We start from the raw sequence: 13,647 nt of genomic DNA, 5'->3' as shown, positions 1-13,647 counted from the left end.
GTTTCTGCCCTTCCCACAGTACAGATAGCCTAACAGACCCTCTATTTGGCCTTGCTGACTACTGAAGAGTTCAGTTCAGCCCTCTTGTTCCTGCCAATGATCCAGAGAGCACAATAAAGTCCTTTCATTATGAAGTGAAAGTCAGATACAGGGGCTGAAAAAGTACTCATACAGAATTATTTATTGTCTCAAATGTCTCATGGCAGCCAGATCTTGAAATCTTCAGATCTGATAGATGTGGAAATGATTTTGATATATGTGGTGCTGCTCAATGCATTAGTGTTTCACTGGGATGAAGTGTGTAAATTAACAAATAAAAACATGGGTTACATGAAACAGGAAAAAGGAAGATTTTCTTTTTCATACTTAACTGACATTCCCCAAAGTTCTTTTTCCCCTCCATGTTCCATAGCTGCCAAGAGTTCATAGTGGAAATTATTGCTTTTCATATTTCTGATCATAATAGTGCACCAGAAGAGAGGATGTCATCAGAAGAAAAATAGAGTGAGATTCATATTACCTTTATTTTACAATAATTGCTGAATGTTCCAAAGCTATTTAGGGTATAAATAGCAATCAATATTTTGGAAAGAAAGCTGGACTCACGCTACTGTGAATTCTGGATCTTTCCTCTTCCATGGCAAGTTTAGGGGTATTGTGTGCTCTTCGAGGATCCCAGCTTAGGATACAGATACAGTTTGTAACTCTCCCATGATATCTAAATCTTTTAAGCATTAACTACACTGAGGCTCGTAAGAATTGCTGATCAGCCTTGTGAAACTGCAGCAATGCTTCACAGGGATCTAAAAGTGTTCACACCCATGCACACAATACAAGGTGGGAAATATTGTACTGACTCTGTTTTCTTATGAAAGTCCTGTGACATGGTTTCCTCATTGCCTTGTGGGCTGCAGTTAAAGACCTTGCTTTAGAACAAGACTAGACTTGTGGATAGCAAACATCACCTATGACTTTCTTTCCCAGATTAATGGGATTCTAGTTTGTGTTTCAAAGGGCTCTTTGTATACCTTGCAAAAGATTCTGGGTCTTTGAATGTTTCTGTTCTAGTAAAATTTGGAGTTCTGACCTACATTTAGTATATGACTTTCCTAGGTTATGGAAAAATATGCACTATCACCTAGTGTGATGTCAATTTTCTTGAACCTTCTGTGTATATGGTGCAAATTAAAAAGCCAAGTAAAAAAAAGCCAGGTCAATATTAAATAGATATTTCTTTATAAACATAATGGCAAAGAGATTATACAACATCAGGTAAAGAGAAGAATGTGACTAAGTCCACTGCTGCCTGTGTCTTGGAGCAAGAGAAGGGCTCATCCTAGAAATAATTACCTTTCTTTCAAGGGGAAAAAGCCCTGGGAAAAACTTGAGTTTTCACTTAGCTAGAGATCTTGGTTGTCATATCCAAATGGTCCCATCGCAATTCTTTTTTCCCGGGCAGTGCGTAGATCTTTGACAAGTGATGAGCGACCTCTGCTTCTTGTGTTTAGGCCCAGGACTGGACTCTGTGACCAGGGATTTGGTATGCAGGGCCTCACAGGCTGCAGAGAAATATTAACATGTGAACACATATGCCAAATGTGGTCCTCACGTGACAGGTATATCCAAAGACAAAGCCTCTTCAGCCATAGCTCTATGAACCACCATCATAAATAAGAGAATTGAATCTATGAGTTCAAGACCTGACTCTTGATCCCAGTTGGCAGCCTGATGGGGAGAATATGCCTGAATTGCCCACCCAAGGCTTGGACCTTCACATGGTGACCTTTGGGGAGAAACTGGGTTTTCTTTATCTTTACTGTTACACAGAAGTAGCAGCAGCTTTGGGAACTATAGTAGCAACGATTAAAGAGCTTTATTCCTCAGATGTGCTGAGATAGATTCAATCAGAGTGAACAGGCCCTGGGGACACAGCATTGCTCTCTTTTCATTTTATAAACCATTGTAGTGATGGTCAGGGTTAAGTTTGTACTTAGGTTAAAGCATTCCCAGGAGTCTAGGCTGTTCTAATATCAACCTAAGTTTCTGTATTACTCTATGGAATAAAAAGAGTGATATCTATCTCATTCCTAAATGTATTCTTAGGGTCAAAGTATAAATGGTATCCCATTTACTAAATATCTAAATATATACATGCTATCAATTGAGCTAACAAACTGTTAAATAAAATATATTCTATCACCTACCTTGACAAAAAGACCGTTTTGAATTTGAAAATTTTACATTCTTTGAAGTTTCCCTGTTTTGTTTTTTTTTTAACCAGAATATGATGATGGAGGAAAACTGCATTATCAATAAATGCACCATATGTTTTTCTTTTGTAATAGGAATCAAGCAAAATAGTACACATCAGAATTGTGTATTTGCAGGGAACAAATCTATACTGGTACTACAAACAGTAAATTTGCCTTTGTGTTTGCATGTATCTTCCTGTTTCGTTAAATAAATAGGAACAATTTTGTTATGATGTCTGATGAATTTAATGAGATTGTTTCTGGTTTTTATATACTTAAATATTTTCTAATTAATCTCAAAAGTTTAACTCCAGAGTTTCATACATGCCTATTTACATATTTGCAGAAAGAACACTGGGCCTTGTATAATAATTCTTACTTCACAAATAACTTATAATTTCAGCTACATATTATCTTGTATTTTTGCTATTTAAGTAGTAAGAACCAACAAATTATTTATCATCTTGTTTTTTATTACTTAAAAAATTGAATAATACATTATGATGGGCTATATCATTTTAATTTTGACTTTCAAGATGTATTTCTCTGTCAATCATTTTTATTATATTCTTTGAATATTATGCTTGAAGTGAAAAATGATGGGAACTTCATGGTGGTCCAGAGGCTAAGACTCTACATTCCCAATGATGGGGTCTGGGTTTAATTCCTGGTCAGGGGACTAGATCACACCTGCCACAAATAAAAGTTTGATTGTTGCAACTAAAAATTAAACTGCATGCTGCAACTAAGACTTGAAGCAGACAAATAAATATTTCAAAAAATAAAACTGAAATCATGATAAAAAGTAAGTCTTACCTGCACATGAATGTTTGTAGCAGCTTTATTCATAATCACTATAAATCACTAAAAACTAGAACCAACCTTCAACAGGTGAATGAAAAAACTAACAGTGGTACATCCATATGATGAAATATTATTCTCAGACAATAAAGAAGCTCTCAAGCCACAAAAAAGTATGGGTAATCTTGAATATATATTGCTAAGTGAAAGAAGGTAGCCTGAAAAGGCTACTAAAGTATGATTTTAATTATATGACATTCTGGAAAAGGCAAAACAACAGAGATAATAAAAAGATCATTGATCGTTGGGTGTTTGAGGGGAGGAAGACAGGATGGAAAAGAGGAAGCAAAGAAGATTTTTAGGGTGGTTAAACTATTCTCAGCAGTGGCTACAGGACTGGAAAAGGTCACTTTTCATTCCAATCCCAAAGAAAGGCAATGCCAAAGAATGCTCAAACTACCGCACAATTGCACTCATCTCACACGCTAGCAGAGTGATGCTTAAAATCCTCCAAGCCAGGCTTCAGCAATATGTGAACCGTGAACTTCCAGATGTTCAAGCTGGTTTCAGAAAAGGCAGAGGAACCAGACATCAAATTGCCAACATCCGCTGGATCAGGAAAAAGCAAGAGAGTTTCAGAAAAACATCTATTTCTGCTTTATTGACTATGCCAAAGTCTTTGACTGTGTGGATCACAATAAACTGTGGAAAATTCTGAAAGAGACGGGAATACCAGACCATCTGACCAGCCTCTTGAGAAACCTGTATGCAGGTCAGGAAGCAACAGTTAGAACTGGACATGGAACAACAGACTGGTTCCAAATAGGGAAAGGAGTACGTCAAGGCTGTATATTGTCACCCTGCTTATTTAACTTCTATGCAGGGCACATCATGAGAAACGCTGGGCTGGAAGAAGCACAATCTCGGTTGGGATCAAGATTGCCAGGAGAAATATCAATAACCTCAGATATGCAGATGACACCACCCTTATGGCAGAAAGTGAAGAACTAAATAGCCTCTTGATGAAAGTGAAAGAGGAGAGTGAAAAAGTTGGCTTAAAGCTCAACATTCAGAAAACGAAGATCATGGTATACGGTCCCATCACTTCATGGGAAATAGATGGGGAAACAGTGGAAACAGTGGCAGACTTTATTTTTCTGGGCTCCAAAATCAATGCAGATGGTGATTGCAGCCATGAAATTAAAAGACGCTTACTCCTTGGAAGGAAAGTTATGACCAACCTAGATAGCATATTGAAAAGCAGAGACATTATTTTGCCAACAAAGGTCTGTCTAGTCAAGGCTATGGTTTTTCCAGTAGTCATGTATGGATGTGAGAGTTGGACCATAAAGAAAGCTGAGTGCCGAAGAATTGATGCTTTTGAACTATAGTGTTGGAGAAGACTCTGGAGAGTTCCCTTGGACTGGAAGGAGATTCAACCAGTCCATCCTAAAGGAGATCAGTCCTGGGTGTTCATTGGAAAGACTGATGTTGAAGCTGAAACTCCAATACTTTGGCCACCTGATGTGAAGAGCTGACTCATTTGAAAAGACCCTGATGCTGGGAAAGATTGAGGGCAGGAGGAGAAAGGGACGACAGAGGATAAGATGGTTGGATGGCATCACCAACTCAATGGACATGGGTTTGGGTAGATTCTGGGAGTTGGTGAGGGACAGGGAGGCCTGGCATGCTGCGGTTCATGGGGTCGCAAAGAGTCGGACACGACTGAGTGACTGAACTGAACTGAACAGAAACTAGTCTCTATGACACCAAAATGGTGAATATAAGGCATTATGCATTTGTTAAAACCTATAGAACTATACAACAAAAGAATAAGTCTCAATGAATACAAATTTTTAAAAAAATCATTTAGGAGGTCAGAGAGTCCCTGGAAGAAACCCAGACTATGGTAAGAGACTATAATTGTAACCTCAATTTAAATACATATTTTTGTTACAGATATCGTGTGATGATGATAAAAAATATTTTCAAGCATAAATATAGAATATGTTAGAATAAAATTCTGTGTGGAACTCATTTAAAAATAGAAAGTAAGTTTAAAAAAGGATTAAATTTTCAACTTCAAAGAAGAGCTTGTTTATTTTACAATTTTTAATATAGATGATATACGTGTGCTAAGTTGCTTAAGTCATGTCTGACTTTTGCAACTCCATAGTCTGTAGCCCACCAGGCTTCGCCATCCATGGGATGCTCCATGAAAGAATACTGGAATGGGTTGTCATTTCCTTCTCCAGGGGGTGGATGGTAGGTACCAAACTGTTAGAGATTTAGTTGGATGCATTTTTGAAGTGATATAACAATTAAAACATCAATATATAATGCCAGAATACGTAGATGTTAGAAATTAGACTCTTTGTATCTACTTAAAAACATTAAAAAAAATTATTTATGTATTATTTATTTTTGGCTGTCCTGGTCTGTTGCTGTGCGTGGGCTTTCTCTACTCTCTAGTTGCAGTGTGCAGGCTTCTCACGTTGCAGCTTCCAGGCTCTAGAGCACAAGCTCAATAGCTGTGGCACAGCGGCCGAGCAGCTCTGTGGCTTGTGGGGTCTTTCTGGATCAGGGACAGAGCCTGTGTCTCCCGTGTTGTCAGATGGATTCTCTACCACTGAACCACCACAGAAGTCCTTAAAAACAGTTTTGATGTCGATGAAAGAAGGTGAAGAGGTGACATAGTTTTTCACAGTTCTTTTAGTGGGACCGTAGGAAAAGAGTTGGAAGTTCAACATCCTAGGAAACATCTTACATATTGTACTGCAGGACTTTGCAGACTTTTTCTGTGGAGGGCCAAATAGTATATATTTTATGCTTTGAGTGTGAGACAGCCTACTCCACTCTGCTGTTGTAGCATGAAAGTAGCCCCAGGGAGTCTCCAATGAATGAGTACAATACAAACTCCCAATACCAGTTTATATGTTGGCACTGAAATTTGAGTTTTGTATAAATTTTACATCACAAAATATTCTTTTTCTTTTGATTTTTTTCAAGCAGCCATTTAAAAATATAAAAATCATTCTTAGGCCACAGGAGTTCTGCCAGATTTGGTTTGAGGATTATTACAATACTTTGCTCCCTGATTTACAGTAATTTGGTAAAACAATGATCCAAATTAGTAAGAGTCAATATTCTCAAAGTTAGCCTGGAGTCTGTCTCACATTTGCCAAAGCAAAGTCCTGTATCCTTGAGACTTTAAGCCAAGTAATTCAGAAATGTATAAATTTAAACATGAAAGTTCTATTGCCAATATCACCATTCCCCAGAGGGAACCTCTGACTTCAGGTATTCAACTGTGCACATAGACACATATATAACACATGTAGTTTTAAAGAAACTATATATAAATGTACACGGATTGCATTTTTAACAACAAAAAGGGACAACATACATATTGTTCTGGAATTTGATTTTTCAATTACAATATATTTTCAACATCTTTTGTAGTAATAATTTTTAACAAGAATTCTTGATCTTTAGTACATTTGAGCCATTTTCAATTTTGAACTGATAAACAATAAGTATCTATCTATCTATATATGTTTGTACACATTGGTGGATATTTCTGCTGGACAGATTCTTGGAAGTAGTATTAATATTACTAGATCAAAGATATTCAAATTTTATATTGATGAAGTCATCCAAAAGTTTATCCTAGGGTTTCTCAACCTTGATACATTTCAGTTCAGTTCAGTTCAGTTGCTCAGTCGACTCTTTTCGACCCCATGGACTGCAGCACACCAGGCTTCCTTGTCCATCACCAACTCCTGCAGCTTGCTCAACCTCTTGTCCATTGAGTCGGTGATGCCATCCACCGTCTCATCCTCTGTCGTCCCCTTCTCCTCCTGCCTTCAATCTTTCCCAGCATCAGGGTCTTTTTCAATGAGTCAGCCCTTTGCATCAAGTGGCCAAAGTACTGAAGTTCCAGCTTTAGCATCAGTCCTTCCTTCCAATAAATATTCAGGACTGATTTCCTTTAGGATTGACTGCTTTGAATCCCTTGCAGTCCAAGGGACTCTCAAGAGTCTTCTCCAACACCACAGTTCAAAAGCATCAATTCTTCAGTGCTCAGCTTTCTTTATAGTCCAACTCTCACATCCATACATGACTACTGGAAAAACCATAGCTTTGACTGGATGGACCTTGGTCGGCAAACCAATATTTCTGATTTTTAATATGCTGTCTAGGTTGGTTATAGCTTTTCTTCCAAGGAGCAAGCGTCTTTTGGTATATTTAGGTATATTTGGTACATTTAGGTCTGGGTCTGGATAATCCTTTGTGTGGTACTGTATCACACATTGTAGAATGTTTAGCAGCATCTCTGGCCTCTATGCATTAGATGCCAGTAACATGTCCCCTGTTGTGACAAACAAAAATGTCTCTTGATATTGTCAAACGTCCCCTGGGAAGGAGGTTGCGGGGGGTGGGTACAAAATCATTTTGGGCTGAAAACCACTACCCTGGACATTTGTTTTCTTTTATGTTCCTTACATTTCTTTTTTTCCCTATCCCCTTTTCAATAACTTATCATGTTATCCTTCCTTCAAAAAGGAAAAGTGCTTCAAGGAATTTGTGATTTAGTATATATCACTCCTCTGTCACGGGCTAAAGTGTGTCTCTTAAAATTCATGTGTTATTCATAAATTCTAACCAGTAATTCAGAATGTGACTATATTTGGAGACAAGTTCTTTAAAGAGGTTATGAAGTTAAAGTGAGATTTTTAAGAATGGACCCTAATCCAATATGACTGATGCTCTTATAAAAAGAAGAAGTTTGAACACAGACTTGTACAGAGGAAAGACCATATGAAGATTGGGAGAAACCAGTCATCCACAAGCCAAGGAGACAGGATCCAGACACCAGTCCTATCAAAACCCTGGTCTCAGACTTCCAGCCTCTAGAATTGCCAGAAAGTAAATTTATGTTGTTCAAGTCAGCCAGTCTGCAGTACTTTGCTATGGTAGCCCTGGCAATCTAATATATCTTCCCAATGGGGAGAGGGGGGAAGAATTAATGAAAAAGGCAATGACTAATAGCCACATTTAGAACTGGACATGGAACAACAGACTGGTTCCAAATAGGAAAAGGAGTACATCAAGGCTGTATATCATCACCCTGCTTATTTAACTTCTATGCAGAGTACATCATGAGAAATGCTGGGCTGGATGAAGCACAAGCTGGAATCAAGATTGCTGGGAGAAATATCAATAACATCAGATATCCAGATGACACCACCCTTATGACAGAAAGTGAAGAAGAACTACAGAGCCTCTTGATGAAAGTGAAAGAGGAGAGTGAAAAAGTTGGCTTAAAGCTCAACATTCAGAAAACGAAGATCATGGCATCTGGTCCCATCACTTCATGGGAAATAGATGGGGAAACAGTGTCAGACATTATTTTTCTGGGTTCCATAATCACTGCAGATGGTGACTGCAGCCATGAAATTAAAAGACACTTACTCCTTGCAAGGAAAGTTATGACCAACCTAGATAGCATATTCAAAAGCAGAGTAAAGGCTATGGTTTTTCCAGTAGTCATGTATGGATGTGAGAGTTGGTCCACAAAGAAAGCTGAGTGCCAAAGAATTGATGCTTTTGAGCTGTGGTGTTGGAGAAGACTCTTGAGAGTCCCTTGGACTGCAAGAGGATCAAAGCAGTCAATCCTAAAGGAGATCAGTCCTGGGTGTTCATTGGAAGGACTGATGCTGAAGCTGAAACTCCAATACTCTGGCCAATGCGAAGAGCTGACTCATTTGAAAAGACCCTGTTTCTGGGAAAGATTGAGGGCAGGGGGAGAAGGGGACGACAGAGGATGAGATGGTTGGATGGCATCACCGACTCAATGGATGTGAGTTTGAGTGAACTCTGGGAGTTGATGATGGACAGGGAATCCTGACGTGCTGTGGTCCACGGGGCTGCAAAGAGTCGGACATGACTGAGTAACTGAACTGAACTGAATTCGAAGAAAAAACTAACAATGGGTTTTGGTGGAGGAGATAACTTTTCTGAGAGGCTTCAAATCATTCTATGTAGCTTTAAATATGGGATAGGCTCTATCCAACCTCTTTTCTACAGCAGCTTCTCTGATGAACAATTATTAACATTTATAATCTCAATATCAAATTTCTTTAATTAATAAAGGTAATTCAAGAAAACAAGAGCAAAGCAAACAATGATTAGAGATCAGGAAAAATGAAAGAATTAGAGGAAGTGAAGTTTGTTATTTAAAAAACACTATACTTTGAATTGTATAAATGATATTTCAGTTCAGTTCAGTCGCTCAGTCGTGTCTGACTCTTTGTGACCCCATGAATCACAGCACACCAGGCCTCCCTGTCCACCACCATCTCCCGGAGTTCACTCAGACTCACGTCCATCGAGTCAGTGATGCCATCCAGCCATCTCATCCTTGGTCGTCCCCTTCTTCTCCTGCCCCCAATCCCTCCCAGCATCAGAGTCTTTTCCAATGAGTCAACTCTTTACATGAGGTGGCCAAAGTACTGGAGCTTCAGCTTTAGCATCATTCCTTCCAAAGAAAACCCAGGGTTGATCTTCAGAATGGACTGGTTGTATCTCCTTGCAGTCCAAGGGACTCTCAAGAGTCTTCTCCAACACCACAGTTCAAAAGCATCAATTCTTCGGTGCTCAGCCTTCTTCACAGTCCAACTCTCACATCCATACATGACCACAGGAAAAACCATAGCCTTGACTAGACGGATCTTAGTCAGCAAAGTAATGTCTCTGCTTTTGAATATACTATCTGGGTTGGTCATAACTTTTCTTCCAAGGAGTAAGCATCTTTTAATTTCATGGCTGCAGTCACCATCTGCAGTGATTTTGGAGTCCAAAAAAATAAAGTCTGACACTGTTTCCCCATCTATTTCCCATGAAGTGATGGGACCAGATGCCATGATCTTCATTTTCTGAATGTTGAGCTTTAAGCCAACTTTTTCACTCTCCTCTTTCACTTTCATCAAGAGGCTTTTTAGCTCCTCTTCACTTTCTGCCGTAAGGGTGGTGTCATCTGCATATCTGAGGTTATTGATATTTCTCCCAGCAATCTTGATTCCAGCTTGTGTTTCTTCCAGCCCAGCATTTCTCATGATGTACTCTGCACAGAAGTTAAATAAGCAGGGTGACAGTATACAGCCTTGACGTACTCCTTTTCCTATTTGGAACCAGTCTGTTGTTCCATGTCCAGTTCTAACTGTTGCTTCCTGACCTGCATACAGATTTCTCAAGAGGCAGGTCAGGTGGTCTGGTATTCCCATCTCTTTCAGAATTTTCCACAGTTTATTGTGATCCACATAGTCAAAGGCTTTGGCATAGTCAATAAAGCAGAAATAAATGTTTTTCTGGAACTCTCTTGCTTTTTCCATGATCCAGCAGATGTTGGCAATTTGATCTCTGGTTCCTCTGCCTTTTCTAAAACCAGCTTGAACATCAGGGAGTTCATGGTTCACGTACTGCTGAAGCCTGGCTTGGAGAATTTTGAGCATTACTTTACTAGCGTGTGAGATGAGTGCAATTGTGCGGTAGTTTGAGCATTCTTTGGTATTGCCTTTCTTTGAGATTGGAATGAAAACTGACCTTTTCCAGTCCTGTGGCCACTGCTGACTTTTCCAAATTTGCTGGCATATTGAGTGCAGCACTTTCACAGCATCATCTTTCAGGGTTTGAAACAGCTCCACTGGAATTCCATTACCTCCACTAGCTTTGTTCATAGTGATGCTTTCTAAGGCCCACTTGACTTCACATTCCAAGATGTCTGGCTCTGGATTAGTGATCACATCATCATGATTATCTGGGTCGTGAAGATCTTTTTTGTACAGTTCTTCCATGTATTCTTGCCACCTCTTCTTAATATCTTCTGCTTCTGTTAGGTCCAGACCATTTCTGTCCTTTATCGAGCCCATCTTTGCATGAAATGTTCCCTTGGTATCTCTAATTTTCTTGAAGAGATCTCTAGTCTTTCCCATTCTGTTCTTTTCCTCTATTTCTTTGCACTGATATCTGAAGAAGGCTTTCTTATCTCTCCTTGTTATTCTTTGGAACTCTGCATTCAGATGCTTATATCTTTCCTTTTCTCCTTTGCTTTTCGCCTCTCTTCACAGCTATTTGTAAGGTCTGCCCAGACAGCCATTTTGCTTTTTTGCATTTCTTTTCCATGGGGATGGTCTTGATCCCTGTCTCCTGTACAATGTCAGGAATCTCATTCCATAGTTCATCAGGCACTCTATCTATCAGATCTAGGCCCTTAAATCTATTTCTCACTTCCACTGTATAATCACAAGGGATTTGATTTAGGTCATACCTGAATGGTCTAGCAGTTTTCCCTACTTTCTTCAGTTTGAGTCTGAATTTGGTAATAAGGAGTTCATGATCTGAGCCACAGTCAGCTCCTGGTCTTGTTTTTGTTGACTCTATAGAGCTTCTCCATCTTTGGCTGCAAAGAATATAATCAATCTGATTTCTGTTGACCATCTGGTGATGTCCATGTGTAGAGTCTTCTCTTGTGTTGTTGGAAGAGGGTGTTTGCTATAACCAGTGCATTTTCTTGGCAAAACTCTATTAGTCTTTGCCCTGCTTCATTCCGCATTCCAAGGCCAAATTTGCCTGTTACTCCAGGTGTTTCTTGACTTCCTACCTTTGCATTCCAGTCCCCTATAATGAAAAGGACATCTTTTTCGGGTGTTAGTTCTACAAAGTCTTGTAGGTCTTCATAAAACCATTCAACTTCAGTTTCTTCAGCGTTACTGGTTGTGGCATAGACTTGGATTACCGTGATATTGAATGGTTTGCCTTGGAGACGAACAGAGATCATTCTGTCGTTTTTGAGATTGCATCCAAGGACTGCATTTTGGACTCTTTTGTTGACCATGATGGCTACTCCATTTCTTCTGAGGGATTCCTGCCCACAGTAGTAGATATAATGGTCATCTGAGTTAAATTCACCCATTCCAGTCCATTTTAGTTCGCTGATTCCTAGAATGTTGACGTTCACCCTTGCCATCTGTTTAACCACTTCCAATTTGCCTTGATTTGTGGACCTGACATTCCAGGTTCCTATGCAATATTGCTCTTTACAGCATCAGATCTTGCTTCTATCACCAGTCACATCCACAACTGGGTATTGTTTTTGCCCTTCATCCCTTCATTCCTTCTGGAGTTATTTCTCCACTGATCTCCAGTAGTATATTGGGCACCTAATGACCTGGGGAGTTCCTCTTTTGGTATGTAGAAAACCCAGACCACGGAAATAAGCAAAAAAGAAGAAAATAAAAATCACCTGAAATCCCACCATCCAAAGGCAATCACTGTTAAATATTGTGGCATAAGGACTCCCAAACTTTTTTCACTAGTATGTATATATGGGCAGATGTATAGATAGAAATACACACACACACACACACACACACACACACACACACACATCCTGAATGGGAACCTACTGTATCACTTATTTTGTCTGTTTCTTTTTCGTTATTGAATGATATATTGAGAAGTTATTCTATGTCAGTAAATTATATTTCTAGAAATTGTTTTGTTTTTTAGAAAATTTTTGGCCACGCCTATGACATGTGGAACCATAGTTCTCCAATCTGGGGTCAAACCTGCACCCCCTGCATTGGAAGAATGGACTCTCCACTGCTGGACCACCAGGGAAGTCCTAGAAAATGGTTATGAATAGCTACTTTTGTTGAACTAAGTAGATCCATTGGAAAAAGATGAAATTAAAGGTAAGCCAGTCCCCAAAAGGTGCCTCCCAATCACAAGGGAAAGTTAGAAGACAGATAGAAACAACATTCTTTATTTGAGGAAATCACAAAAATGTTGAAAAAAGAAGAGGATGAGGTCACAGGAAAGACTTAGAGTAGAAGATACTTGTACAGGATGTGGTAAAGACAAATCTATGGCCCTCCTCCAGCTAAGCACAGTATTCCCCAGCTTTGCCAGCCAAGAAGCATAGCTCATCCCCCCAGTTCACTATAGGATGGGTCCACCTTATTTTGAAAACTGCTCTCTTTGAAAAAATAAAGCTCCTAGTGACAGCCTTAACTTGCCCATTGCAGTATTTCCCCAGAGAATCTTGTTATCAGGCAAGCACACACAGCCTGTTTGTCAATTAGGAAGAGGGCTCTCCCTCTGCTGGCCCTTCCTTCAGACACTGCAGCCCTAGATTAGGGCACAGGACTTTCCAGGAGAACATCAGTTGGTTTCAACCCTTATTTTGGCCTTTGGCTCTTGGCCAGGTAACTGCAGAGTGATATCTCACACAATGGCCTTGTCTGATGTGGTCCCATTGACCCACTTAAACTTCCACAGGGCATGTGCATGAATAATCTCCCCATTTCATGCTGTCATCCTGCCCAACTAAAGTACTTCTCTGCCTCCTGCACTCTTAGTTCCTCTGAACTGGGCCAGAGGCACCAAAGCCATCGTGCATGGCTTTGCTTCATAATAATAAATTATAGCTACAATTTTTAAAGTGTGTAGACCTTTACCAGATCCTGCACTAAGTGCCTTGCATCCATTATTTTATCCTCACAACAATACTATGAAGAAGTATATTCAATGA

At 39.5% G+C, this 13,647-nt stretch overlaps 1 protein-coding gene across 1 annotated transcript in view; it reads right to left on the bottom strand.

The window, feature by feature from the left end:
- Nucleotides 1-1,215: 1,215 nt before the first annotated feature.
- HEATR4 (HEAT repeat containing 4) overlaps nt 1,216-13,647 on the bottom strand; it is a 42,515-nt gene continuing 30,083 nt past the window's right edge. Inside the window, exon 16 of the mRNA XM_040227569.1 lies at nt 1,216-1,559. Coding sequence (XP_040083503.1) covers nt 1,401-1,559 — 159 coding nt within the window. The 3' untranslated portion in view covers nt 1,216-1,400. The remainder of the gene's footprint in view (nt 1,560-13,647) is intronic.

Source organism: Oryx dammah, unplaced genomic scaffold (assembly GCF_014754425.2).
Source record: "Oryx dammah isolate SB20612 unplaced genomic scaffold, SCBI_Odam_1.1 HiC_scaffold_26, whole genome shotgun sequence".
Taxonomy (NCBI): domain Eukaryota; kingdom Metazoa; phylum Chordata; class Mammalia; order Artiodactyla; family Bovidae; genus Oryx; species Oryx dammah.
This window is presented reverse-complemented; position numbering and strand designations above follow the sequence as displayed.